At 34.5% G+C, this 25,258-nt stretch overlaps 2 protein-coding genes and 1 pseudogene across 3 annotated transcripts; 1 reads left to right on the top strand and 2 right to left on the bottom strand.

Annotated features, from left to right (window-relative positions):
* The first annotated feature begins 243 nt into the window (after positions 1 to 243).
* Positions 244 to 2,541, top strand: LOC132044428 (uncharacterized). Of its 2 annotated transcripts, none has more exons than XM_059434905.1 (4): positions 244 to 636; positions 1,405 to 1,515; positions 2,019 to 2,108; positions 2,209 to 2,541. In XM_059434905.1, the coding sequence occupies exons 1-4, from the start codon at positions 391 to 393 to the stop codon at positions 2,281 to 2,283; spliced, it is 522 nt and encodes a 173-aa protein (XP_059290888.1). In that variant the 5' UTR covers positions 244 to 390; the 3' UTR covers positions 2,284 to 2,541. The 2 variants fall into 2 exon arrangements, with proteins under 2 accessions (XP_059290888.1, XP_059290889.1); XM_059434906.1 differs by having other exon boundaries at positions 252 to 636; positions 2,019 to 2,099.
* A 7,274-nt stretch (positions 2,542 to 9,815) lies between these two features.
* Positions 9,816 to 16,284, bottom strand: LOC132044431 (nonsense-mediated mRNA decay protein 2-like). Its single transcript, XM_059434909.1, has 3 exons — positions 15,154 to 16,284; positions 12,062 to 12,284; positions 9,816 to 10,591 (listed from the first exon to the last, which is right to left on the bottom strand). The coding sequence occupies exons 1-3, from the start codon at positions 15,778 to 15,780 to the stop codon at positions 10,197 to 10,199; spliced, it is 1,245 nt and encodes a 414-aa protein (XP_059290892.1). The 5' UTR covers positions 15,781 to 16,284; the 3' UTR covers positions 9,816 to 10,196.
* A 2,194-nt stretch (positions 16,285 to 18,478) lies between these two features.
* Positions 18,479 to 24,209, bottom strand: LOC132044432 (threonine dehydratase 1 biosynthetic, chloroplastic-like; annotated as a pseudogene).
* Between the last annotated feature and the right edge of the window lie 1,049 nt (positions 24,210 to 25,258).

Here is a 25,258-nt window from a genome sequence, read left to right as displayed (position 1 = left end):
AATTCTTTTTTTAGTATTTCCGTCAAATCTAACAGACAGTGTTAGGTAAATACATTAAGGAGACTAAAAGTATTAACTTTTTGACAAACTCAAAAGGACCAAAAAACTGTTAAGCACATACTTAAGGGATTATTTTGAACCAATCCTCAAACATAAAGGACCATTTTTGCCATTTTCTCATCATAAAAGACTAAAAGAAAAAAGTTTAGCTGCGCTGTTGATAACTTTTTACAATAAGGCAGGCCTGCCCCTTTGTTTCATACTAATAACCACAACCAATAACCACAAAAAAGGGTCCATTCCCATTTTTCCATCATAACCAAAGGCAAAAAATAAAAAAGCAAAAGATAAAGCAAAGAATTGAAGAAGAAGAAGAAAGGATCAAAGAAAATGCCAAATCAAAAGCAAGGAAGTGAACAGCTACAAGCACTGATGCAATCTGGACAAATTACTGAGTCAATGAGTTTTAATGGAACATTAAGTAAAGAAGATGAAGAGATGTCCAGGTCAGCACTTTCAACATTCAAAGCTAAAGAAGAAGAAATTGAGAAAAGGAAAATGGAAGTTAGAGAAAGAGTTCAAGCTCAATTGGGTCGGGTCGAAGAAGAAACCCGACGTTTAGCTATTATTCGTGAGGTATATATCTTCATTTTTTTTTTTGTGTGTTTGGAGTATTTTAGTAGTATAACAACATTAATGTTAAATTATTATGGGTTTAACGGAGTGGTGGAATTTAATTTAAAAGTTGAATTTTCTAGGTAAAAAATGAACAAATGTGTTGGTTTTTGTTTTGATTTGTGCTTGTAGATCCAGGCTTTGGAATTTAGGTCTTGACTATAGAATAGTTTGAGTGTATATCTACTGCTAAATTTTGAACGTAGTTTTGGGTTTTGATTTTTTTGTTATTGTGAAGTTAGGGTTTTGAACTATTGATTAAGGTAATGAAAAGCCTGTTAATTGAAAAATTGATATGATTATGCCATACAAGGATTACACAACATCTTGGGTTTTGCTTTATTTTTTTTAATTTTTTTTTAAACTATAAAAATGGTTTTTTTGGGAGAAACTGGAGGGGTTGGGGGGGTTTTTTGGGGGGGGGGGTGGTTGGAATGATCTTTATTTATTTTTTTGTTTTCGAGTAGTAAACGAATTCTGATCTACGAAATGGGCCATTTTGAAGGAGGGGTTTATGCTTGTTAATTGATATTGTGATTGAAATTAACACTGATAACACACAAATTAATTTGTTAAGGAAGATTATCATGTTTTTGCTACTTTATAGTGGTGTAAATACTAAAATATGACTGAATTATGGAAATTGAAGTGTTTAGGAAGGTTAAAATCTAGATTTTTCTGAGTTTCCACCAACCATATATACCTTATTAACTTCAACTTAATTATCAGGAACTAGAAGCATTAGCTGATCCAATGAAGAAAGATGTTCAATCAGTTCGGAAGAGGATTGATGCTGTTAACAAAGAGTTAAAACCCCTTGGACAGACCTGCCAGAAGAAGGTGAAATATATTTGCCACTATTGTTTTGAATTTGTTGTCGCCGCTGTTCTCTTCTCCTTTATTTTTAGCATGGGTGCGCTACTGTATTTCCTTTCCATACTCGATTTTGATATGCTTTACTTGAGCCGAGGGTCTATCGGAGATAGCCTCTCTACCTTCACAATGTAGGGGTAAGGCTACGTACACAACACCTTCCCCAGACCCTACTTGCGGGATTACACTGGGTATGTTGTTTTTGTGTCGTTGTTGTTGTATCTTCTTGAATTCCTGTTCACAAACTTTCACTTCCATGGATAGTCTTTGGTCCCTTTTCATTTGTTGTTTATTTGTTTTTTTCTTCTTTTGGGAGGGAGTGGGAGGTTGTTTCGTTAGTTTGTGAAATTGTGTATTCGTAATACATCCTCAGAGTTTAGTTGATCCCAGAAATATGGTTGGAGTGTTAATGGATCCGCGGAGTTCATTAATGAAATGTTATGGATCTGGATCTTGATCTGTGAATGCAGGAAAGAGAGTACAAAGAAGCTCTTGAGGCCTTCAATGAAAAACACAAGGAAAAAGTACAGCTAATATCAAGATTGATGGAGGTAAGTCTCGTAAGTCTATATATTACAAGCAGTTTGTTTTTGGAACCTTTCTGTTATCTTTTGATCTGTATATTCCCAAACATTTTTGTATGTTCATTTGTACGTGCAGCTGGTGGGCGAAAGCGAGAAAATGCGGTTGAAGAAGTTGGAGGAGCTGAGCAAGAGCATTGAAACAATACGCTGAATAACCAGTAAAATGCTCCCTGACTAATTAGGCTTGTGTGATGTATTTAAGAAAGTTCATTTTTCTACTTATATATGTGTGTGGTGTTTGGTTGTATTTCCTTTTTTTCCTTTTCTTTTTCTGCTTTGTTGTCTGATCATTTTAGCTTTTGAGGGATGATCAGTGTCTAATCTTAGGTGTTGTCTAAGGGAAAGACCCTCTAATACAGGTTTGTAACTAAAAAGTCTCAGAATGTGGATTCTTTTACCTTTGTCTTCACATCTCAATCTTTTGCTGTGTGGTTGATGACTTTGTAGGTCGAACCAATTTGCATAGATATATAGGGTTGGTTTGAACATCTCTTTCAAGTTAGTTAGCTGATTCCTTCTTGGCCTTGTAATTGTCAACTAAAGGCAAAGTCAACTAGTTGATTATATATTGCTCCTCTATAGACCATGTCCACAAAATCAATCAAACAGCACGAAGCTATGGCGTGCGAATAAATGGTTCCATGAGTCATGGATTGATCTTAACTAATTTCTAAAAGAGGTTTACTACGGCTACATCATCATCGATGTGCCCTTAACTTGGTCTGTCGCTTGCTTTTTTGGTTGATTGATTTGATGCGACCTTAACTTAATTTGTTGATTGCTTTTTTGGTTGATTGATTCTTAAAGAGAAGAATATGGGCAGCGGCACACCCATTTCTGGTTTCATTTCCTGCTAATTTGGGTGCACCTGGGCTACTTTAGGCTTGCTTTGCTTCTTCAAGCGTCACCTCTTCTTTTTGAAAACAATCCTAACGAGCAAGGAAATGGATGCGCTATGGCGCAATGACTTTCATGTAGCTGAAAGTAAAGCAACTTTTTGTGGGTACGCTCTCATCTATAAGTTGATGTCTTTGCTAAGCTAGTCCTCAGAATTCCATTAACAAAGTCAGACTTAAACTATCTTTGCTTAAAGTTAGATTTCTAGCTCTTTGATCAACAAATATACTAAAATCTTGGGCTGGCTGGCTCTTTAACATTAATATGAAAATAGACCTTTTACTTTAGCTACTAACTTGAAAGTGTACATGTTAGAAGATAGTGCTGGAAAGGCACTCAAGAGAGTGGCCTAATCATGGTCAAAGAAGTGGTATTAAAATTATGGGAAAATTTGGTTTTAAAAAAGAAAAATAGAAAAGAAATGTGGGTTCATTTATGGTGCAGTAGACTGTAGCTTTTGCATTTATTAACATCCATTGGCCCTGGAAAGGAAACGGTACATTGCTTGGAAATTTCTAGACTCTGAGCGAGAATGGCAGGGCTTGTCATGCAAGTGTGCCAATCAAACACCATGTTCCAATTGTTTGTTTTGTAATCCAACTCCCAACGGTAATATTGAATGAGATCCACTTCCTTAGTAGTATGTGTACGTTGCTTCTTGTTCTTTTTTTCAACTTCCTTGCTATGTGTACGTTGCTTCTTGTTCTTTTTGTTTTTTGGAAAGGACAAAAAAGAAGATAAAGGGTTGGGCAGAAGAATCTTGTTAGAGGATTTCTAGTAGTCCAATTGGTTGACTACTTAGAATTTTCACCTTATGCCAGTTCGATTCTCCACCTTGTAATTCTCTTTCATGTTTTCTCTTCCCTAAAAGATATTTCCACCAAAAGTTTTAGCCCTCCTCGTCCTAGCTGGCTTAGTACTCTCCTGCATGCACCCCCTGTTTATGAGTATCCTGCCTTGCCTTTCATCCGTCTCGTCTCGTTGCCATCTCTATTTTTATTAGCTAATATGGGGTGGGCATTTAGTTCAAATCTATAATATTTTTCCCTGCTGCTTCCAGATAAAGTACTTCAATTTTACCAAATCTACTGAGCAGGGAAGTGAGCTATCAAATAGACTTTGCTTCTGAGTATCTCGAAAATAATAAAAGTCATTAAACTCAGTCTAAGAGTTACTCAGGAAGGTTCCCTAGTACAGAATGGAGTAACAAGAAAGCTTCTGTTGTACATAAAGCTAAGAAGTATAACAAAAAGCCTACTACTATAGGCTATACAAGAGCTAACTGCTTACCAAGAAACCGATGCAAAATAAATTTCATACTGGTGCCTTAGTTGACAACTCGCAGGATTTTAGGGGCGTTCATTTCTTATTTATTAGTCATAAACTCTCAAAATTGGCTTACATTTGCTCAGTTCGTCGTGCCTAATTAAACTTGGCCAACACTATATACTGAAAAAATCAAAATTCAACGGGTCTATACAGGGGTTAAAACAAATTTATTGTTAAACAAAAGTTACGTCCACTTTCAGTAAATCAATTGTGGTTGTAATATTACTCCTTAAACTTGTGGACTTGGGGAAGAAGGATCCAAAAGAAAAAAAGAATGTTATTCGAGCAAATTGACATGCCAACTGTTTTAACCACTATAGCACGTTAGGGAGAGGTGCACGGGACCAAATAATAATTAGAATTTCCCCACTAAGCAACAAAGTGCTGACAAGTGAATGAGGATATGACAATGGCAATACCTTATTCTCTAGTCATTGACAGATGACCGGGACATATCCGTTAATTACAGTAAAAGTAAAACAAATAATTTAATCTTAGCAATAAACTATGATTAGGTAGTAAAAGCCAAGGCCTGCATCAGCAGTCAAAAAGCCAAGGCCTGCATCAGTAATCATCAGCTTGCTAATTATTTGTGTGCATCGTATTTCTAGCAGTGAAATCTGGCCATAATTAGATGGGAGTTAATATCTTGTGATTTGTGAATAACTACGAAAAATCATGGTGTACCACAAACACTTTCTTGGTTATTCCCAAAATCGCAAGATATTTGATATACATATGTGGACCGGGCTTTATGTTGGAAACCAACTCTTCAGAACCTTCTAAAGCCCATCAGCAACAAAGTGGAATTTGTCATGCTTATGGGCTAGTTTATGTTAGGGACTTGGTGCCAATCCATATGGGCAATTTGCACGATTGTCCTTTGCTTGGGGTGGTATTTAATTTTGATCCCTCAAAATGGTGGTCTTTAAATTTGTCCTTCAGGCAGAATTTGCATGGCCACAGGCAGAGTTTAATTCTGCCTTGCGATTTTTTTTTTTCTGAGCTGAGGTTCGAAATCACAATCTCGGGGTGTTACGCGAAGGGCAAAACTTAAAGACCACCAATTTGAACGGCAAAAATTAAAGACCACCCCAAATGAAGGATAATCTGCGGAAAAAATAAAAAAAGAAAAGAAAAAAAGACCATATCAGTTTCTATTGGATTAATCCATGGAAGTCAAATGAATGTAATTAAGTGCATAGATAGCCGTTTGGAAGACCGCTATTTAAGCTATAGGAAAAAAGTATAAAATATTTAATATTTAGTTGCTTTAGAGTCAAATTCGGTATGAAACTAAAGTTGACAATCACGTCCTGAAGTTTCAAATTCAGATCTATGGGTGTGATGTTGGGGACTGTCAAGACTAACTTCAGATTCAAATGTCTGAAGTTGGCACATTGCTTGTACAGTTCGAACTTCAGATTTTAAGTCTGAAGTTAGGGCTTGGCAATCCCCAACTTCAGCCTTTTTTTTTAAAGTTTGTCAACACTGGCTGAAAGCTAAATAATTTAAAAATTAAATACAACTGAAGTTCTGTTACTTAACCAAAACACATAAAATTAGCTACCTGGTGCAAATTCTACTGATTTAGCTAGCTTGTATTTGGGCCTTTTCCCTTTTGAAATCGACAGCTATAATTAGGGGTGTACATGGACCGGGTTGGTTCGGATTTTTCAAATACCAAACCAAACCAATTGTATCGGGTTTTTAAATCGATAAACCAAACCAAACCAACAAAAGTCGGGTTTTTCACTCTCGGTTTTTCTCAGATTTTTCGGGTTAGTCGGGTTTTTTCGGATTTTTTTTTTTTGGTTCAATACGAAGCATCTTATAATAGCATTTGCTTGATCAAAAATAAGCATCTTACCCTTCTATTTCTAATTATGTAAAATGAAAAATGTGTGGTGAATTCATTGACTCATTAAATAAAAAATTCATAACAATTGGATCAAATAAGTATAGAACATGCATGTGATGTATAACTATAACAATCAAACAGAATATAGTAACAAACAACTTCAATATTGTTCCGTAAAATGAGTTTTAGTTAGCTTTTAAACATTTACTTAAAAAGCCTATCGCTAAATGAACAAAAAGATTATAACTCAAACTTAGCATTAAGAATTAATTATACACCACAAATACTTACATGGAGGATTATACAAGAGGTGTTTGTTAGAGGTTCCCAGCGGACAACACTCACAAAAAAATTGGATGAGTTGATTTTCTACCCTTAGTCTACCAGTTTTGTTTATTGTTTGAGTTGTTTTGATGTGATAAAGGCTAGTTTTGATCAACTGCTAGGTCATTACTCTATATTAGTGTTTTGACATTGGACAACGTAGCTATTTGTAATGAAAAAGTCTCTTTTAATTGCCAAAAAAGAATTAATTATACAATCGGATGTGGCACCAATTCTTAAACGGATTGCATCACGAACGAAGCTGACTAATCAATGCTTAAAAGTGATAAAGTTATACATGTATTTATAAATTATCTATGTATAAAAATATTTCTAAACTGTATATATATAATCGGATCGGTTTGGTCTCGGTTTGACTTTTTTTAGTTAAAACCAAACCAAACCTATTATGATCGGGTTTTTTTTATCCAACACCAAACCAAACCAAACAAACCACTACTCGGGTTTTTTTTTCCGGTTTGATTCGGTTTGTCGATTTGGTGCGGTTTGTCGGTTTTCATTGTACAGCCCTAGCTATAATAGAGGCACAGCCCAGTTTGACATACACATAATGTTCATCATTCTAGTAATGCCTGGTTAGAAGAAAATGCTTATTTGTGAGTCTAGAATTTATGACATATATTGTGGTGTGTAATTGTATTTAAGCACTTGTTATAAAGGAATCAACCTTTCACCAACCAGGACACGACAATTTCTCTTTTTTTTGGGTGGCTTGAATAAGCAAAATGTAGTGATTACTTATTAGTCTATCCGTTATGGACGTTTATGTTGTGGAGTGCATGCTGCTATCTTTCTCTCTTTTTCCGTTGGAAGACAAATGTCTAGAGCATCCAATATTAAACATATCAAATCTTCTGGTCACTTTTCTTATACTAATCATGGAAGAAAAGTGATAGATTTGAGCAATGAGAATATAGATTCCTCTTCGTTTAGTCTTTTACGAGTTAAACGAAAGTACAATAAGGTAAGAAAATTGGTTTACATTATTAAAAATAATTATTTATATTTTAAACGTTCTGGGTTTGAGTATAGTCTATAAATGCGAACTCAATTAGATATATGATACATAATTGCTTATTGGATCGTTCACTTTATGTGCTTGGTGTATTTAGCTTGATGGTGAATGTAGACTCAACCCGATGCATCGTGTAATGAGATCGAGGACTAATGAGGGTTCCATTAATTGCATTTACGTTCTCTATCTAACCCTATATAAATAAAGTGTCGGGATTATTTCATATGTGTGCGGTAGCTATCCTATTTGACTCCATCATATTATGAAAGAATAATAATAGAGAGGAAGAATTAATCTTTTGTCAATCTATAGTATGATTCAAACAGATACACAATTATCATTACTAATCTATTTTTTTTTTAGTGATAATATTGGTTTTATTATGTTAATATTCTTACACAGAATCCTTTTGTCTATTCCTCTTTTTTTATTATGGGGGCATACAAAGACGTTGACTAGCATTGGATACTCTCTTGCATAAGGGTGTACTAGTACAAAGTGCTTGCTTTTTCTGACAAGAAAAATTAGTTGCTCGTGCTCGACTAGTCGACCAAGGCAGATTGAGAAAATTCTCTAAACTAGAAGAATTGTGTATTTCGAAAAACTCACATAAATATTTCTCTAAATTTGAACAATTATTTGACTCAATCCAACTCATTATTCATGGCAAGGTCCTCCACCCCCCACCCCCTCCTCCCTCTCTGAAAAAAAAAAAAAAAAAGGACAGACAGATAGTTGCTTCTCTAAACATCATTAGTTGATATACAATATACTGATGCTTTAAGGATCAAAGGAGGAATGGGAATCTAGTTCTTCACAAACGAACTTTACCAATGGGGGCAACAACTGATGGATTCCACTCTCTTTTCAACTTTTGTGTCTGTGAGTTTGTTGTTAATTAAATTGTACTTGAATGGACAAATATCATCATTGATATAATAAGCTCTCCATTCACTTTATTCTCTAGTCTTTTTGGCTGCTTCGATTAAACAATTATACGCATTGCTAATTAAAAGCCCCACCATCTTCATTATCCCACTATATTATTCATACTTAATTATTAGCAATGTAAATGGACTTCATCTTTGTTCTTCAGCGGAACCCAAATCTATATTATTTCAACTTCATTTAATTTATATGACGGTATAAAGAATGATATAATTTTTATAGCTGCACAAATGTATAATATATTTATGACTATAAATTTAAAAAGTCTTATAGTTAGACAACTTAATGGCATATTTAAGACTTTAAGCTTGAAAACTTTTTTTTTTAAAAGTTTGATATCGTGTCAAGTTAGATCATATCACATAATTTGAAAGGAAGAGAGTATTATTATTAACTTATTACTATCCGTAAATATTAGCATTCTCATCTCTTATCTTGCTGCTATTTATTGTTTATTATTCTTGATCTTTTTAATCTCTTCTTTACGTAGAAGTCTATCGGAAACAACCTCTCCTACCAGTCGAAAAGATAAGGATAAGGTGCTGCGTCACCTACTCTGGTTCAGCACCACGAAGGTGATGGGGTTATACTGGATATGTTATTGTTGTAGCAGTACCATCCGTAAAATAGTTTGTTGATACATCTAATCAGCTTCCAACATTTTTGTTTTTTTCTTGTGTTGGGCGACATTCTTAGTTACATGAAGACAACGATTAGTCACGATGATGAAGTGGGAGTGATAATCTTAATTAATCCCCATTATTCATCTTTAGAATGTTTTGTTGTAGGTGAGTCCCCACATCATCATTGTTGAATTGTTTTCCATCTTTTTCATTCGCTTCATAACTCTATTGTGACATTAATTGAGACTTTTTGTCCATCTTTTATGGAGTACATGCATGTGATTATTTTTCAACAATTGTATCACCTTTAAGTTATGCATATTTTTAACTACTTTACAATACTGATTATATTCCAATTAACCGCCCTAAATTGCTACCTGGAGTAATTTTTACGTTAGTTTGCTGGCAGCTGGAAAGCATTGTAAAAAAGGAAGAACAGAAGAGAACAAAAGGTGGATAAAAAAATGCTCCCCGTTGTAGCGTTTTCACTCAAATAAAGTGAAAGGCGAGCCTATTTTTAGTACATCTTTTACTTTAGACACTGAGAAATAATATTCTTTGCTTAAAATCATATCAAAGAATTGGTTCTTTCTACACCGAAAAGCTTTCTTGTTTTTTTTACAGCCTGGTGCCCGGGTCAAGCTTGCGCGCATCTCAACTAATTCCGCAAGACATAACTGCCATCTCCGAACAACAAGAAGTACCAGGTAACTAATTTCACAAATGGCACCAAATAGAAATGCAGCTAGCAATCTTCATGTGGAAATTTATAAAGCTAGCAGAGCCTATTTTTGGGAGGAGCATTATTTTTTATTATATCGGGGGATAGCAAGGAGGGGGTTAAGGACTAACTCACCTGGTGAGCTCAATACAAAAGATATATTCCTTTTTAAATATTTCACATTTATCGCTAATTAAGTGGTCTAACACTGCAAAAATTACCAACGGATTTATTGGAATTATACTAGTTGCTAATGTTTTTCGACTTCCTATCCTAAATTTCCTATGCAACATCCGTCAGAAATTCGTGTCATTCTAGCAGTGAGCTAATGAATTAGCTCCTCTCCAAATTCCTCAACTAACAACCCAAATATAGAAAAAGCAAATTCTATCGCAGTTTCTTCTCTTTGCTCCTGAAAGTTATTCCATTCATCAAACTCACTTTGCAAATCCGATTTTACCATCATATCGAGGGTATTTGATCTTGATTCTTGCGATGAATCAAATCTCTTGACTTCTTTTCCAAAGACTGCTTCTCCATAGTTCAAGTTTTTAACTTCAGACTTCTCCTCGGAAATCATGTTGGAAACTTGATATTCCTCTTCATCTGCTGGAGCATCATTGTCCTCTTCGTCGAGCAATAGTTTCTCGAGTTCAATGGGATCTAACTCTGCCAGTTTCTCGAATCTACGAAGCTTACACAAAAGCTGCTGCTGTGCTCCTGTTACAAGTGCAACACAAATATCATAATAAGTTTCAAAACATCTTCAGCAATCTCAAAACTTTTATCAAGAGATTCAAGTTTTCTTTTGAAGATTGTATAAAATCCAGCATTATAGAATACATTACGTTGTTTTGGTTGTTGTTTTTGTTGCTCTCATAAATAATACATGCATAAGTTAGGAAAGAATTTATGTACTACTTATTATTTATGTGGGATGGAAGGTGGAATAAAAATATAGGAAGTAATAATAAAACAATTAAAATGACCAAACTAGTAACCTTCATGTATTAAACAATTTTTTTCTGAAGTCAAAAAAACACATTTTAATCCCTGAAATATTAATTTCTACATCACAATATCTACATTGTTAATTTATGGATAACTTTACTTTCTAAACCAAACGATTCCTAACAACTTAACTGCTTAGTGATTTCTCTATAATCAGTCACCCTTCTGTCTCTTTATCATGAAATTAGATTTCGGATCACGCATACTGAATAAAAAAAAAAAAATTAAAGGGCAGATCCCTAATTAAACAAGAAAACCTTTTTAAAGTGCAAGATTTTTTCTCATTTTCAGGTGTTAATTTAATTGTGTATCAGTAAAGTAAAAAAAAAATATATTAAAAAAAAATCCTGAATGTGCGTCATGCAATGAAGTAGTGAGCATATCAGAGTATGCATTTGTGCAAGGACAAAATGAGGTCATAGTAACAGAAATGATGTACTGAAATAGTTTTAAGCATACAACTAAGGCAATATATTAATGTCATATTCATGCATTACAAGTACAAGACGCACGCGTTCAACCCTCTGAGCTAGATTGATCCTTCCATCAAGGATCCCACACAATAAATAATTCACATATGAATATCAGCATAATCAAATTGATCATAAATGACCTCAGATTATAACTATACCAACCAAACATGAATGCCATGAATAAACCAGCGTTTCCACAACTACTGAAAAAGACTTCACAACCGATAAAAAATAGTACTATAATTAAGGGTCAAAACACAAATAATCACTTTTTCGCGAATTTCACACCCCAACTATCAGGTTTTTCCTACCTGAACTATGTATCACCATCTTTGTATTAAAACACACCTAGGCCAATTATCATCTGTTCCCTTTTGATCCATCACAATCTCTCAACTAGGTGTGTTTTAATACATAAATGGTGATAGTTCAAGTAGAAAAAGGGATTGTGATGGATTCGGGTGTGGTTTTGACCATTATCTCAAATTGCAAAAAAAATAAATAATGATAATTGGCCTATCCCTTTGCAAAATTGCAATTTTGAAAAATTGCAAAAAAAAAATAAATGATAATTCGGGTGTGGTTTTGACCATTATCTCAAATTACTATTACGTACTAAAGTACTATCCAATTAAAATCAAAGATATATAGCACAATTTTATTAAAATGAAAATCAAGAAATTAATTGATTATACTATTTACGTACTTTGTACAAGTGCATAACTGCATTCAAGGTCACAATCCTCGCCCTCGTCCTCGTCCTCGTCCCCGCCTTCGAGGTCACAATCCTCGTCCTCGTCCCCGCCTTCGTGTCCATCATCATCCTCCTCAAATGGAGGATCCAACACAGAAACTGGACTGCATTGCTCTTTCTCATCTGCTTCTTCTACTAGCTGATCAATACTTATTGTTTCATCGTTTTCTTTGCCCTAAACACAAAAGTCAAAACTTCCAATTTAGTGAAAAACTATTAGTAGTATAGTTAATAGTTAAACAAACTAGTGTTGAACTGAGACATAGTAGTAGTTACTAATAAACAATGATATAATTCTTTTTAATACGGTTGGACGTACATATTATTTAACTTATTGTTGTGAGCTTGCTTTATTTTCCAGGTTACTAATTTTATTATTTAATTGTTTTTTTTTTTTTTTTTTAAACACAACTTGTTAGGCCATGCAGTACAATATGAAGTTGACGACTGACTTTTATTCCAGGCAAGTTACAATTCGTGAACAAGCATACGACCAGAATTTAATGAAATTGTTGTCTCTTTCTGAGTCCAAAATTTAAAATGAAATTTTTGTTTGTCCTTTTCCTGGTAAGTACTATTTTCAAGTCAAGGCCTATTAGAAAAAGATTGAGGCGTGATCTGAAGTACGCTTACCAAAACAAAGACTAATTTGTTATTCCTCTATCTCAGTTTAACTTGAATACATTTTCTTTAAAATTTATCTTAAAAATTATGACATATATTTAAGAGCAATTTAACTTATTTTGAAAAATCTTAAGTTTTTGCCTACTCAAGTAATAATACATGTTCAAAAAAAAAAAAGAAGAAGTAATATTACCTGACATAGGACGGGGAAGTAGTAAAATGACACATTTCTCCCATTAAACAACAGCACATTACTTACAATACTTAATTATATTAAAAAGGGTAATTTGGTCATTTACTGATATTCCGGCCACTGAATCGGACACCTAGATCGTGTTACCGACAAGCAAAATTATAATACTATAATTCGGATTTGGCTCCTCTCCATTTCTCTTCTCTCCATTTTCCCCAAATTCTTACTTGGATAGGTGACATGTGTTTTATTTTAAAATAAATGGTCTAGATTAAATTAACTAGCCCATGGGTCTTAACCACAATTAAAGTAATAAATATTTCCATATATTTCTCTCAAAATATTTGGTAACCCACCAATTGAATTAAGGATACAATAATTAATATTCTGCTAATAACAAATTATCCCGCAGGAATTAACCCCTCCAAAGTTTAACGTTTTATATTTACAATTTATTTTCGCCAACTCTCTTTTTTTATCATTGAACTTGGATATTTCAAGCTAATCAATTTTGAGAACATCTCTTATTTCTTTTGGTGGCAGAAAGCTACCTTTTGATTATTATTTTTTAACATCGATATACAACCTATATATTAATTAAGACTTTTTATTGCGAGTGATGTCAAAATGAGCATATTTAGAGCAAAAATCAAGAACATACTTTCGAATATGAAGTCAAATTTATAAGAGATTGATAATGATTTTTTTCAATTTTTTATAGAATAAGAGAAAGTTCTTTTGAATTGATTAACATGAAACTACCCTTTTTCAACGATAAAAGAAAAAAGAAAGCAGACAAGAATAAATAATTTAGCTGCAATGATTGTGGAATATTGTCAAAATTTTTTGAAGCAAATATATATATATATATATATATATATGAAAATATTTGGGAGTTCTATAAACTGATAAGGAAGTAAATATATTGAATTATTAATTATCTAAACCATGGTTAGGGTCTTGCTTTAGTTAATTAAATCTTAGCCTTTAGTTTTAACTCATGCCATGTGTCTCCAATCCAAGTAAGAACTTGGGGAAAATGGAGAGAAGAGAAATGGAGAGGAGCTCAATCCCTATAATTCTTCTTGTAATGAGGAATTAATTACCAATTTCGTCAGATAATTAGTTGATGCTTACCATAAATATTTATCTTGTTATTTGTTTTACGAGTGATATAAACTCATTGACGTACACTTATCCAAAGAAGAACCTTTTAATGTTTTAATTCAATACAATTGATAATGTCAGTAATTATTATATTATAAGTACTCACACCGTCCATATTTATGTGAGGTTTGACCTATTTAAAACATCAAACATCTTTTTTTTTTTATTCAATTTTAAAGATAGATTCTTCGAATATTTTATAATAAAATTTGCATACGAAACTTCATAAAAAGTATTAAAAATCTGCATAATTAATAATTCACAATATATGAAAAGAGTTGGAAAAAATCGTAATTAGAGAAAGAATGATTTGACTCCCAAAATAGATCAACCTCTATAATTTGGCATATAATTTGGGACGGAGTTTGGACGCCTTTTCGAAGTACAAGGGTCAAACTTTATAACTTTGACTGTAAATTTTGACATAGATTTTTCAAATTTATAAAACTAAAATTAATATGTTGAAAAACTACATAAAAAGTAGCATACATCATGATCATTTATAATTCAAATAATTTTAAAAATAATGTAAGAAAAACATGATGAAAAAACCAATTCGTTAGGTTCACATAAATTGAGATAGAATGAGTATTCCTATTAGTATGTGAGACTGTTAACGTGGAGTATTACTTTAACTTAATTAACGTCTGAAAAAAAGTCAGTATGATATTTCGAGTTCTCACATGGTAAAAGAACCAACTCTTTAGGTTCACATAAATTGAGACGAGCAGGGCAGAGCCAGCTTATATTCAGGGGGCGAAAAATTATAGTGTATTTTTAAACTTAAAATTATTTTATTTTGTATATATAGTAGGTGTTGAACCCCCGACTTCTTCGTATATTAACCTTTTAGAATTTTTGAACTCCCTGAATGAAAATTCTGGCTCCGCCACAGGAGACGAGGAGTACTCCGTATTAGTATGTGAGGCTGTTAACGTGAAGTATTACTTTAACTTAATTAACTGTCTAAAAAAAAGTCAGTATGATATTTCGAGTAATAATATAATGACTCACGGATAGTTACTGGAAAAAGTATCACAAAAAGTAAAAAAAGACAAACCTGTTTCTTGTGACTAACCGGAGATGTGAATTCCGGCATAACATCGCCTGTTGACTTGCACCTTTGAAGAGAAAATCTAAAAGGATTTAATGGACACGTGTCCAAATCACCATTATTGCTACTATAAGTCTCCAAATCCATGCACTTCTCTTCATATGCATTTCTTGTTATTTCTGCACTTGTTGAAATAATCCTTACACTATTTTCACCTTTTTTATTGCTATTTCGATCCTTGAGTTTCTTCAAAATGGACCCAAAAACCCCAAACTTTACTTTCTTGACTTGGGGTTTTGGTTTTGAAGTTTGTTGTACTTTTTGAATCCTCATTGCTGCTTCAAGAAGTAGAGTAGCTGTTTTTGTAGGTACATGAAGAAAAACTTTCCCATTTTGTGGGCTCTTCAAAGGAGATTTTCTTATGTCTGGTGAGTCATTGAAGGAGAAAAAACAAGTATTTTTGCAGAATGTAGATGTTGAGGTTTGAGTAATTGGCTTTTGAGTTTTCTTGATTTGTATTAGTGAGGTTTTAGGTGAAGAAAAATTGAGTCTTTTGAGCTGAAAACGTTTATTAGTAATGTAAAATGGTTCTTGATCTTCTTTTAGAAGCTCATGCAAATGCTTCTGTGCCATTACTTCAATATATATTTTTTTTCCAACCAAATGATGAGTTAAAAATTCAAGATTTGAAAATGGGTTGTGAGTTCTTGAAGTATAGAAAGGAGAATTGAAGAGTATTCAGCATAAAAACATAGAAAAAAACAGAAGTATTGAAAGGGGAAAGTTGGACAGATATAGAAAGAGAGAGGAGACTTTGAGATTCAAACAGCTGGGATTTACAAGATCGAGGCAATTAATGTTGGTGATAAACAAACAAAAGTATTTACCTAATAAAAAGACAAGAAAGGAGAAGTACTCAATTCAGAATGTAATTTTGTGGTAAATTCATTAATTCAGTAATTGAAATGGCTGCAACTGATAGTTTGTGAAAGAACCAGGAGGCAAACTTGTGATAACTAGCTGCATAGGACTCTCTTATGTAGCAGAAATAAATTGGCTTTTTCTCTGTCTCTAGAATATGTGTGTGTGAATTTCTAGGAAGAGCAGGGATAAGGGGTTGCTTAGGGAACACAGTAGGTACTGAGTAGTCGTGTAGTTTATACTCTCTCCGGATAAAAAAAAAAAGTGTCCACTTATTAAATGATGAAACAATTAATCTTATTTTTTCAGATTTATCCCTATTAAGTGTTATGTGATCAAATCCCAATGCATATTTAATTACGGGTAGTTTAGTCAATTTACATATTTTTTTTCTTGGAGTGAGTAGTTTCTTAAGGGGTGTGCAAATGGCTAAGTGGACTCTTTTTTTTATCCAGATGGAGTAATATACTACTCCCTCCTGATAAAAAAAATATCCACTTAGCTATTTGCACACCCCTTAAGAAAATATTAACTCCTAGACAAAAATAGTTAATTTGACTAAACTACTCCTAATTAAATAGGCATTGAGATTTGATCATATAACCTTAATAGGGCCAATGTTGAAAAAATAAGGTTAATCCTTTCTTGATTTAATGAGTGAACACTTTTTTTGACAAAAAAAAAAAGTTAAGTGGACACTTTTTTTTATCCTGAGAGAGTATTAAATATACTAGCATAATAACAAAATAATGCATAAATTAATAAATTGGTATGAAGCAAACAAGGATTATAATAGAATGAATAAGGTCTTCAAACCATTCAAGTTCAAATCATGAATGCGGAAAAAAATCCTATTAAGGAGCGACCCGTTTAAGAAGGCTTTACACGGCACAAATTTAAATTATCAAAACCCCATTATGAATACAGAACACGTACAGAAGAAGATAAATTGGTAGGAGGGAAGTGATCTTTAGACTTTAGCTACAGTGAATTTATTACAGTTTTTTTTTTGTGTAAACGAAGACAAAAGGTAGGTTGGCAGGCAACCAGGCAAGTCACGGAATACTCGAAGAGTGCTCAACTTTCTTGGATCAGTTACACCTTTCACCGTAACTTACCAGCACCGCTACTTTTACCTTTTGATAAATTGTCGGTGTAAAATTTTTTAACGTCATCATATCTATATAGCAATTAAAATTTATAATATGTATTGGTCGTTTTTGCCCAAAAAAACCTCACGAATTTACTTTTAGGTACGCCTTCATCGAGTTCAGAAGTAAGAGTATCATGCGAATTTATGTTATGTTTTGTAAAACTCTTTACTGATGTAGAATTAGTCTAAAGTGTAACATTCACCAGTTTTTCAAAAGCTTATCAGCCTAAAAGTTTGACAATCTTTTTCTTCGACCCGTCCTCATCGCTATGCCCTTTGTCATGGATTCATGGGCATCATTACGTCTCCTTTAATATGTCTTATTTGTAGATTATAAATTCACATTTTAAAAAAATTGTTTGTAAGTATCTTTTGAATGAGCTATTATAAATAATTTTTTATCTCAACAATGTATATAACTTAAAACTGTTAAGTGAAACACTAATGTTTGACGGTCGTTGATTTAGTTACGGAAAAGTGTATAAATTTGGAGGAAAGAGAAGAAAAGGAAATTCTTGAAGAGTGTAATTGTCATCGTTTAACTAAAGTATGTCCATAACAACGTCAAGGTTTAGGCCCTTTAGGGTGATGTCAAATGCTACACCTCTATTATATATGAAGGTCCCTTAAAACAAGGAGGGTGGTCTTCATCACCTTAGCTACTAGATAAATAATTACTCTATGTGTCCCAATACAAGTGTCTCAAGCCGCTCGTGAGTGGGCCTAGATGAAGTTATGTTAGCTTCAAAATTGAGATGGAAATTTAACTTCAACAACCACTTCGACAATTGCTCAAACAAAGTGATGGTTACAGAAAACTTTCTATACGTAGTAACAAACTAAGTTACTCGGACTCTTCGAAAGTGTTGCCGCACCCGTGTCGGACCCTCTAAAAATACACTACTTTTGAAGGATCCAACACGCACCTGATGACATTTTAGGAGAGTCCGAGTAACTTAGATAACAAAAGGGCTTACGCTTCGTGATATTTTCATCAAGAATAATGGAGCATACACCTTGCGATACTTTTGCCCCAAGATTGTTCAGGTAGGTTTTTACTATGCCTCGCCCCAAAATGTCTTTTAAAGCACTAGATCAAATTCTTATTGGAAGGATAATTTTTTGAAGATAACCCTTGGATCAGAACAAGACATGTCAACTTAAAAAATTAAAATGCCGTAGATCAAGCAAAAACATGCACCTTTCAATTTAATCTAAACATTCACACCTTGAAACAACACTAACAAACTCATAGACTTCTTGTCAATTGATATATCTACTTATCTTAATTTTTATTTAATCCATCCACCCAAACTTTCACCTCCAGTGGTGGTGGGTTTGGCATAGACCCCTACATTGTTTATTATCAAAGCAGAGAATTACATGAGAGGGGAACATAAAACCAAAACCTCCAAAAGCAAAAACCAGTAACAAGCAAGAGCTTTACATTGTTGGACAAAGCCTAAGATTTCTGTTGTCCAAGCACAATTCAGCAAGTGACTAAGAGTTCAGCTTTCAGGGGAAGCATGAAGCAAGTGACTTGTCAATGGATATGTCTACTTATCAAACTCCATATTTATGTATAACGACTATGACTACTTTTATTTTGAATAAAGCTGAAGCATAATCTTGCTTTAGTCCAAAACTTTGAGAAAGTTACTTTGTTAAGGACCAAAATTTCATTCAAGGCCTGAGCAAACACTTTGATCAGCCACATTGAGAGTCTCTACTACGTATTCATAACCAAGACTGTCAGCTCGTCCCTGGAACTCATCGACCTCACTGTGTGGAATTTGGATTCCGACTAACACATTTGCACCAGTTTCTCCCTTCCAGGCAGATAGGGAAAAAGAGAAAAAGAATTACTCAAAAATAATAGCAGAAAGACCAAATGATTGATCCAAAAAATTTAAAATGGAAGCAGAAGAATGGGATTCCTAAAAGGTACCTGTGCACAGTAATGTAACAAATTTATATTCCAATTGGGCTGAAAGCATCTAAAAACTTCATCAAAGCACCAGGCCTCTCGGGAAAAGCGAATCGACAGAGAAGCTCATTGTGAACATTTGATCTGCTGCCCATCTGCAAAAAATCGTAGGAGAGAGAAAGAGTACGAGCCATCACTACCCAATGAACACAACATCATCCAGTAAACAAGTAGAACAACGAAAGCCAATATCTCATTTCTTAAGAAAGGAACTTGAGAACTCATTTCTCCCTGCAAATTTACTCTCTAAGAATTTAGAATCTCAAGAGACAGAAAAATCAATAATTTATTAGTATAATCTATAATAAGGATCTTAGAATAGTAGTCAAAAATTTCAAACAAATCATAGAATAATTAATCACGAGACAAACACAAGTATTTACTGTCTTGGTCTAAGAATTTGAGCCACAAGATAAAGAGAGATTTGAAACATTAATGTAAAATTCATTACCAGGTGCCTTAGATGATCTTTAACCAATTCATTATCTGTAAAATTAATGGTATGCAGTTGTGATGATTCCATCCTGTCCACCATTTCTTCAAGTTCCAATCTAGTGTGGACACCAACTCTGCCACAAGAAAAAAGGACATAAATAATGAATATAAGGCTGGTTTTATTTAGGTTATAATAGACATAGCAGAGAGGCAAATAACTGGGGCAAACTGTCTGTTGTAAACATCTACGACAAAATGACAGTTAACAAAATCTATTTCAACATGAGAACAATTTTCTTTAAAATATCATGTAGACGATACCTGTAAAGTACTCTAGCTTTTTCTTCCCCAGAATTATATCTGTACTTCAATTCAGTAAAACTCATCTGTCCCACCTGTAGTAAAAGAAGTATGGTCAATCTGTTAGTCCGAAAAGCACCAGTAAGCAAAATTGCATATTAAGTGCTTTAAGTGTCCTACCATCTCATAGAACTTCTTGAAGCTGCCTGGCTCTTCGGGCATATAAGTAGCGAAACAGCTTCCCGCTGTCTACCAACATCCGCGAGTTCAGTTACTAATCTAAGTCTGTCGAAGTTCATGTTGGCCCCACTAGTTATTGCTACTATGTTTTCATTCTTTAGGCCATAGTGCTTGCAGTAAGCTTCAGCTCCAGCAAGGGCAAGTGCCCCTGCAGGCTCCAGTATGCTTCTTTTCTCTTCAAACATGTCCTATTCAATAGAGAAATCAACTGTAACAGCAAAAGATTTCAGGCTCACGTAACAAAGAGCTATCTCATTGACAGTGATTATAGACCTACAACATAAAAGATGTTACTATATTAAAGACGAAATTCTTTATTTTGTGCCCCATACAACTGATACTAGCATGAGGCTTCTTTTGTCACACAAGTTAGTGGACCCAAAACTGTAAGATTTGAGTCCACCACACAAAAAGAAGCCTCACACAACTAGTGTCAGTTGTGTGAGGCACACAAAAAAGTTTTCGTGTTTTCAGTAAATCAGGTACAAAATACACAGCAACTAGCAAACATCATGGGGTTCAAGGTGAGAGAGCATCCTACTAGTAGTAATAATTTGGGACTCCACAGTATAAAAGGTAAAAAATCAGCGGGTAAATGTACTTATTTTATTCCACATTTGAAGATATATTAGTGCTGGCTAATCTTTATCGATGCAGATATAGCATCACGATTAACTAGGACCACCCCATCTATTAATTCCCTGCAGAGATGGAAACTTTCTTCACCAACCATTTTAATAGCTACTGCATCTGCAAACCTCCAACTTGTTCCAGCATTACTCTTTGCCCATGGTGTAATGCTAACGCCATTGAATTTGAATCCACTGGCTCAACACCAATAATCTTTACATCAGGGGCAACTTTCTTCATATAGGCGGCAATGCCAGCTACAAGACCTTCTCGACCAATAGGCACAAATATTGCATGTATGTTATCTTTGAATTGGCTATTAATCTCCATTCCAACCGTACCTTGCCCTATTATGATATCTGGGTGATCAAAAGGAGGGATGAATGCAGGGCCTTCTGCTTTGCCCTGGGCTAAGGCATATGCTTGAGCTTCTTCATATGTGTCCCCCACACGAACAACAGTAGCACCCAATCTGTCAACTGATTTCCACTGCTCAGTGGAAAAGAATACGACTTAAAAAAATGGATAATCTTGGAATTAAAACAACAGGATGATTTCAAATGGAAGCTGTACAAACCAAAAGAGTTAATCAACAATCCTAACTTTAATTTCTGGTGTAGTAACAGGCATCACAATCACAGCATAGCAACCAAGTTTCTTGGCAGCTAATGCAACACCTTGTGCATGATTTCCAGCTGATGAGCATATAACCCCCTTTTCTAACTGCTCCTTAGGTAGTTTTTGCATCATATTGTAAGATCCTCTGACCTTGAATGAGCAGACCTGCCAACATGAGTGTATAACAATGTTACCAAGACTACTCCAATACAGAAGAAGACACAAAAATTAGATAAATCCAGACTGCACAGAGTTAATAACTTACTCCCCTTGGTCGAGGATACAGAAATTTAAAGATGAACTGAATACGAAACTAGGAAGCTCACGTAATCATAAACTCGAGCAAATAATCAGTGAAAAAATCAACACGGATAGCAAATAAATTCATGTTCTGAATCCAACTTCAATCAGAGTTATCAAAGGACGCAACAGTCAGTTTTCCTTTTTCCTTTTCCAAAGTAAATAATCTCATCTGACCCCAAATCATCCCAGATTGTAACAAGAGTAGATCAAAGCCCAACGACTTGTAGTTCAGGGGAGAGAAAAAGACACAGAATTAGATAACTCCTGAAAGTATACAGACTTAAGATCTTGCTCCCATTAATCTAGGAAACAGAAATTTAAAGATGAGTTGAATAGAAACCAGGCAGGCTCACGGTGTCATAGAACCCAAGAGCAGATAATCCATGAAAACACAACATGAATAGCAAATAAAATTCTTTTTCTGAATCCAAAATTAAGTAGATTTATGAGAGCATAAAACCGTCGTCTGTTTTTTTTGTTTTTTATTCACCCAGTAATTAAACTCATCTAACCCCAATAGAAAAAAGCCCCACATAAATTGTGACAAGAGTACACCAATGTCAAAAGACTTAAGTGCAAAGTCATTTTTCTGCAAGTGTTGGTAGACTGGCTCAGATCCATGGAAATTGGCTTGAGCAAAAAAGAGACATAATACATAAGAGAATTTTCTAACAAGCAAAGTTCTACAAACAATCCTATCACAAAAGTGACTTCTAAGATTCTTTATATGTCAAGTTTCTGAAGCATAATCATAATGGAAGGAGATGGTCCTCGAATAGTTTAGAATCATTCTATCAAAATTATAAAATAGTAGATCTTAAGAAAATGTTTATTGTAACAAAAAATAATACTTCAATAACCAAGATGTAAACAACTTGATCACCTAGCCTTAGCTCAAGAGTAAGCCAAACTCCACCGTTTCTACATGGTTTCCTAAAGGTAAAAGGTATAAGTAGAAGCTTATTGGAGTTTCTAATGTTTCTGGCATATCTCTGCAGCCATCTAGTTGTAGCTCAATAAAGGTAGCTCGCAATAAAATCAATCCTAGTCCTGGACTAATTCCCCAACTTTCAACCCTCAGACCAATCACCAACTTCTCAAGATTGGCTCTTGAATCAATTTGTCCAACACCAGTTGCTTGAAAGAAAGGAAGAATCCTGACAGATCACTCTTAGACCGTGAAATACAGTAAGAACAAAGAGACTCAGAGCTACTTCAGACATTTGAAAAATGAAAACAGAATAAGTGAAATAACCAACTATGAGAAGTACCCTTCTTTTGACAATAAATCTCTTTCAAAATAACTTTATAGTATCATTAAGATACAAATGTTGTCTTTCCTTTGCACATTCTTGAAAAATCTAAAGACATGCTTTGTCTTGAGTTTCCTTATTCAGCTTTGGGTTTTCTTTCTTTTTGGAGGCCGATTGATTTGATCAAGAAAACAATCTTGTGAACAAAAAACTCGTGGTTTTCAAGGTTCAGTGCTAGATTAATTCCATTTACACGACCTCAACAACCAGGGCACAATCTCAATAAACCTTCAGCAAGGAAAGAGTAACAAGCCCAACAGTAGTGGATGATAGGCCCACGCACGGCAATTAATGGACATAGACAGACCAAAGAAATCCACACAAAGAAAAAGAACAAAAACTGCAAATTAACAGCAAAGAGTGACAAGAAAATGGACCTGGGGCCTAACTTAACCCAAAAATTAGCTCATGAGTAAGGTCCGTGAGGATTGACTCTAAAATTCCCACACACTAGGACTGTACATCTGGAGCGTGAATAATATAATATGAAAGTGATATAAATTCTAATATCATGATAAGAAAATGGACCTTAGGTCCAATTCAACCCCAAAAACTAGCTCATGTATTGAGAATTGTTCAGAAACTGCAAATTAACATCAAAATTTAAAACTTCAACAAACATTCTATAATGCTGCAAATATAAAATCTGAGTGACATACCGGCTGAAGATCTTCTCGTTTGAGCCAAACATTTACTTCTAACCTCTCCGAGACCTTATGTGCACGTTGCAAAGGAGTCTCATCAGCTACCTCATACACTTTTGACGTCAATATTTCCCTGAGGTACTTATAACCAGTATTACCACGTGGAAAATTCGGTAGCAAACATCCTGGCTCGCATTGTAACGAACTCCAATGTACTACTGGTGGTGGCAATGCAGTACGATCCGAAAGAGACAAAGATGTCTCTAAAGGTGAAATATGCACCGGTTCTGCAATGGTTAAAACCGCCACTGGTTTAGAAACCGTAGCACGTTTTAACCCCGTCCTTTTTGTTTTTAGAGACCCCACTTGTGGAAATATACTGGATATGTTGTTGTTGGTGGTGGTGGATCGAACGACGGTAAAGGGCGTTGTACCCGTAAATTCAGGACGGAAGTGGTTAAAATCACGTGAGTTTAGGGTGTTAAAACGGAGAACGTCCATTTTCGTGTGTAGATATATAAAACGGAAAAGGGCCAAATATACCGCTGTACTATTGGAAAAGGGCCAAATATACCCTTCGTTATACTTTAGGTCTAAATATACCCCTGCCGTTATACTATTGGTTCGAATATACCCTTACTCAGTTAAAGTTGTCCAAGGTGTACATCCAATCCTACGTGGCACTAGCATTTGATGAGGTGGATGCCACGGGGCATGCCACCTCAACACCCCTAACCCATTTTACCCCTCCCCTCTATTTGTTCTTCCACACTAAACATTGCTTCTCTGCTTTTCCGTCACAACTGGAAGAGAAGGTGAATTAGCAAAAAAATTACACTTCTTTTGCTCTTGATCACAGTGAAAGCATTATTAGGCTTCTTTATCACCCAACTTATAGTCACTAGAATCTTACCAACAAACAGTCCTGACAAAAACTTGAGAAAGCGCGGTGCAGGATGACTTCAAATGAATAACTCATCTAACATCTTTGCATCTATATCAATTATCATGACAAAAAAAAATGACTACTAAAGCGAACTTGGGGGACAATAAGAACCCCATTTTTACTTCAGGAAATGAAAAACCGGAAAAACCTGGGGAAAAATGGGCCTACATCGAAATAGAAAGAAAAGAATCTAATTGCAAAAGCAACAAGGAGGGATGTCTTGTTTTTTTCTTCCTTTTTTATTTTTTTGTTTTTATTCTTTCTTTCCTATAATTCAATTTTGATTTCTATTTAGATAGATAAATTTTTTGTCATGATTCGTGAACTAATGGACTCTTTGGGGAATATCTTAGCTGATGAATTAGTAGTTGTTGTTCTTGTTTCTTTAGTACCTTTAGTAGTTCCTATACCTGTCATGCTCCTTGGATTATTTACAAGTGGTATTTAAGCTCTGATTTTTGCAACTTTAGCCACGGCTTGTATAGGTGAATCCATGGAGGGCCATCATTGAAATATTGAAATAGTCTTTTTTAGCTTAGCCCAAAGCAATGTATAAATGTATATGGTGGGTGGCTCGAGAGAATTACTTAACTTAGGGAATAGAATAGGGGAATCTAAATA

The sequence above is a fragment of the Lycium ferocissimum genome, unplaced genomic scaffold (genome assembly GCF_029784015.1).
Source record: "Lycium ferocissimum isolate CSIRO_LF1 unplaced genomic scaffold, AGI_CSIRO_Lferr_CH_V1 ctg45, whole genome shotgun sequence".
NCBI classification, from domain to species: domain Eukaryota; kingdom Viridiplantae; phylum Streptophyta; class Magnoliopsida; order Solanales; family Solanaceae; genus Lycium; species Lycium ferocissimum.
Note: the sequence above shows the minus strand (reverse complement) of the source record. Positions and strands in the feature narration are given on the sequence as shown.

Bases quoted from the DNA above. Each gene is read 5' to 3' on its own strand.
- LOC132044428 (XM_059434905.1), top strand. From the start codon at position 391: ATGCCAAATCAAAAGCAAGGAAGTGAACAGCTACAAGCACTGATGCAA. The intron at 637-1,404 runs GTATATATCTTC...CTTAATTATCAG, and splicing joins GTTTAGCTATTATTCGTGAG to GAACTAGAAGCATTAGCTGA. The intron at 1,516-2,018 runs GTGAAATATATT...CTGTGAATGCAG, and splicing joins GACAGACCTGCCAGAAGAAG to GAAAGAGAGTACAAAGAAGC.
- LOC132044431 (XM_059434909.1), bottom strand. From the start codon at position 15,780: ATGGCACAGAAGCATTTGCATGAGCTTCTAAAAGAAGATCAAGAACCA. The intron at 12,285-15,153 runs GTTTGTCTTTTT...TTTTGTGTTTAG, and splicing joins CGGTTAGTCACAAGAAACAG to GGCAAAGAAAACGATGAAAC. The intron at 10,592-12,061 runs GTACGTAAATAG...CACTTGTAACAG, and splicing joins CAGTTATGCACTTGTACAAA to GAGCACAGCAGCAGCTTTTG.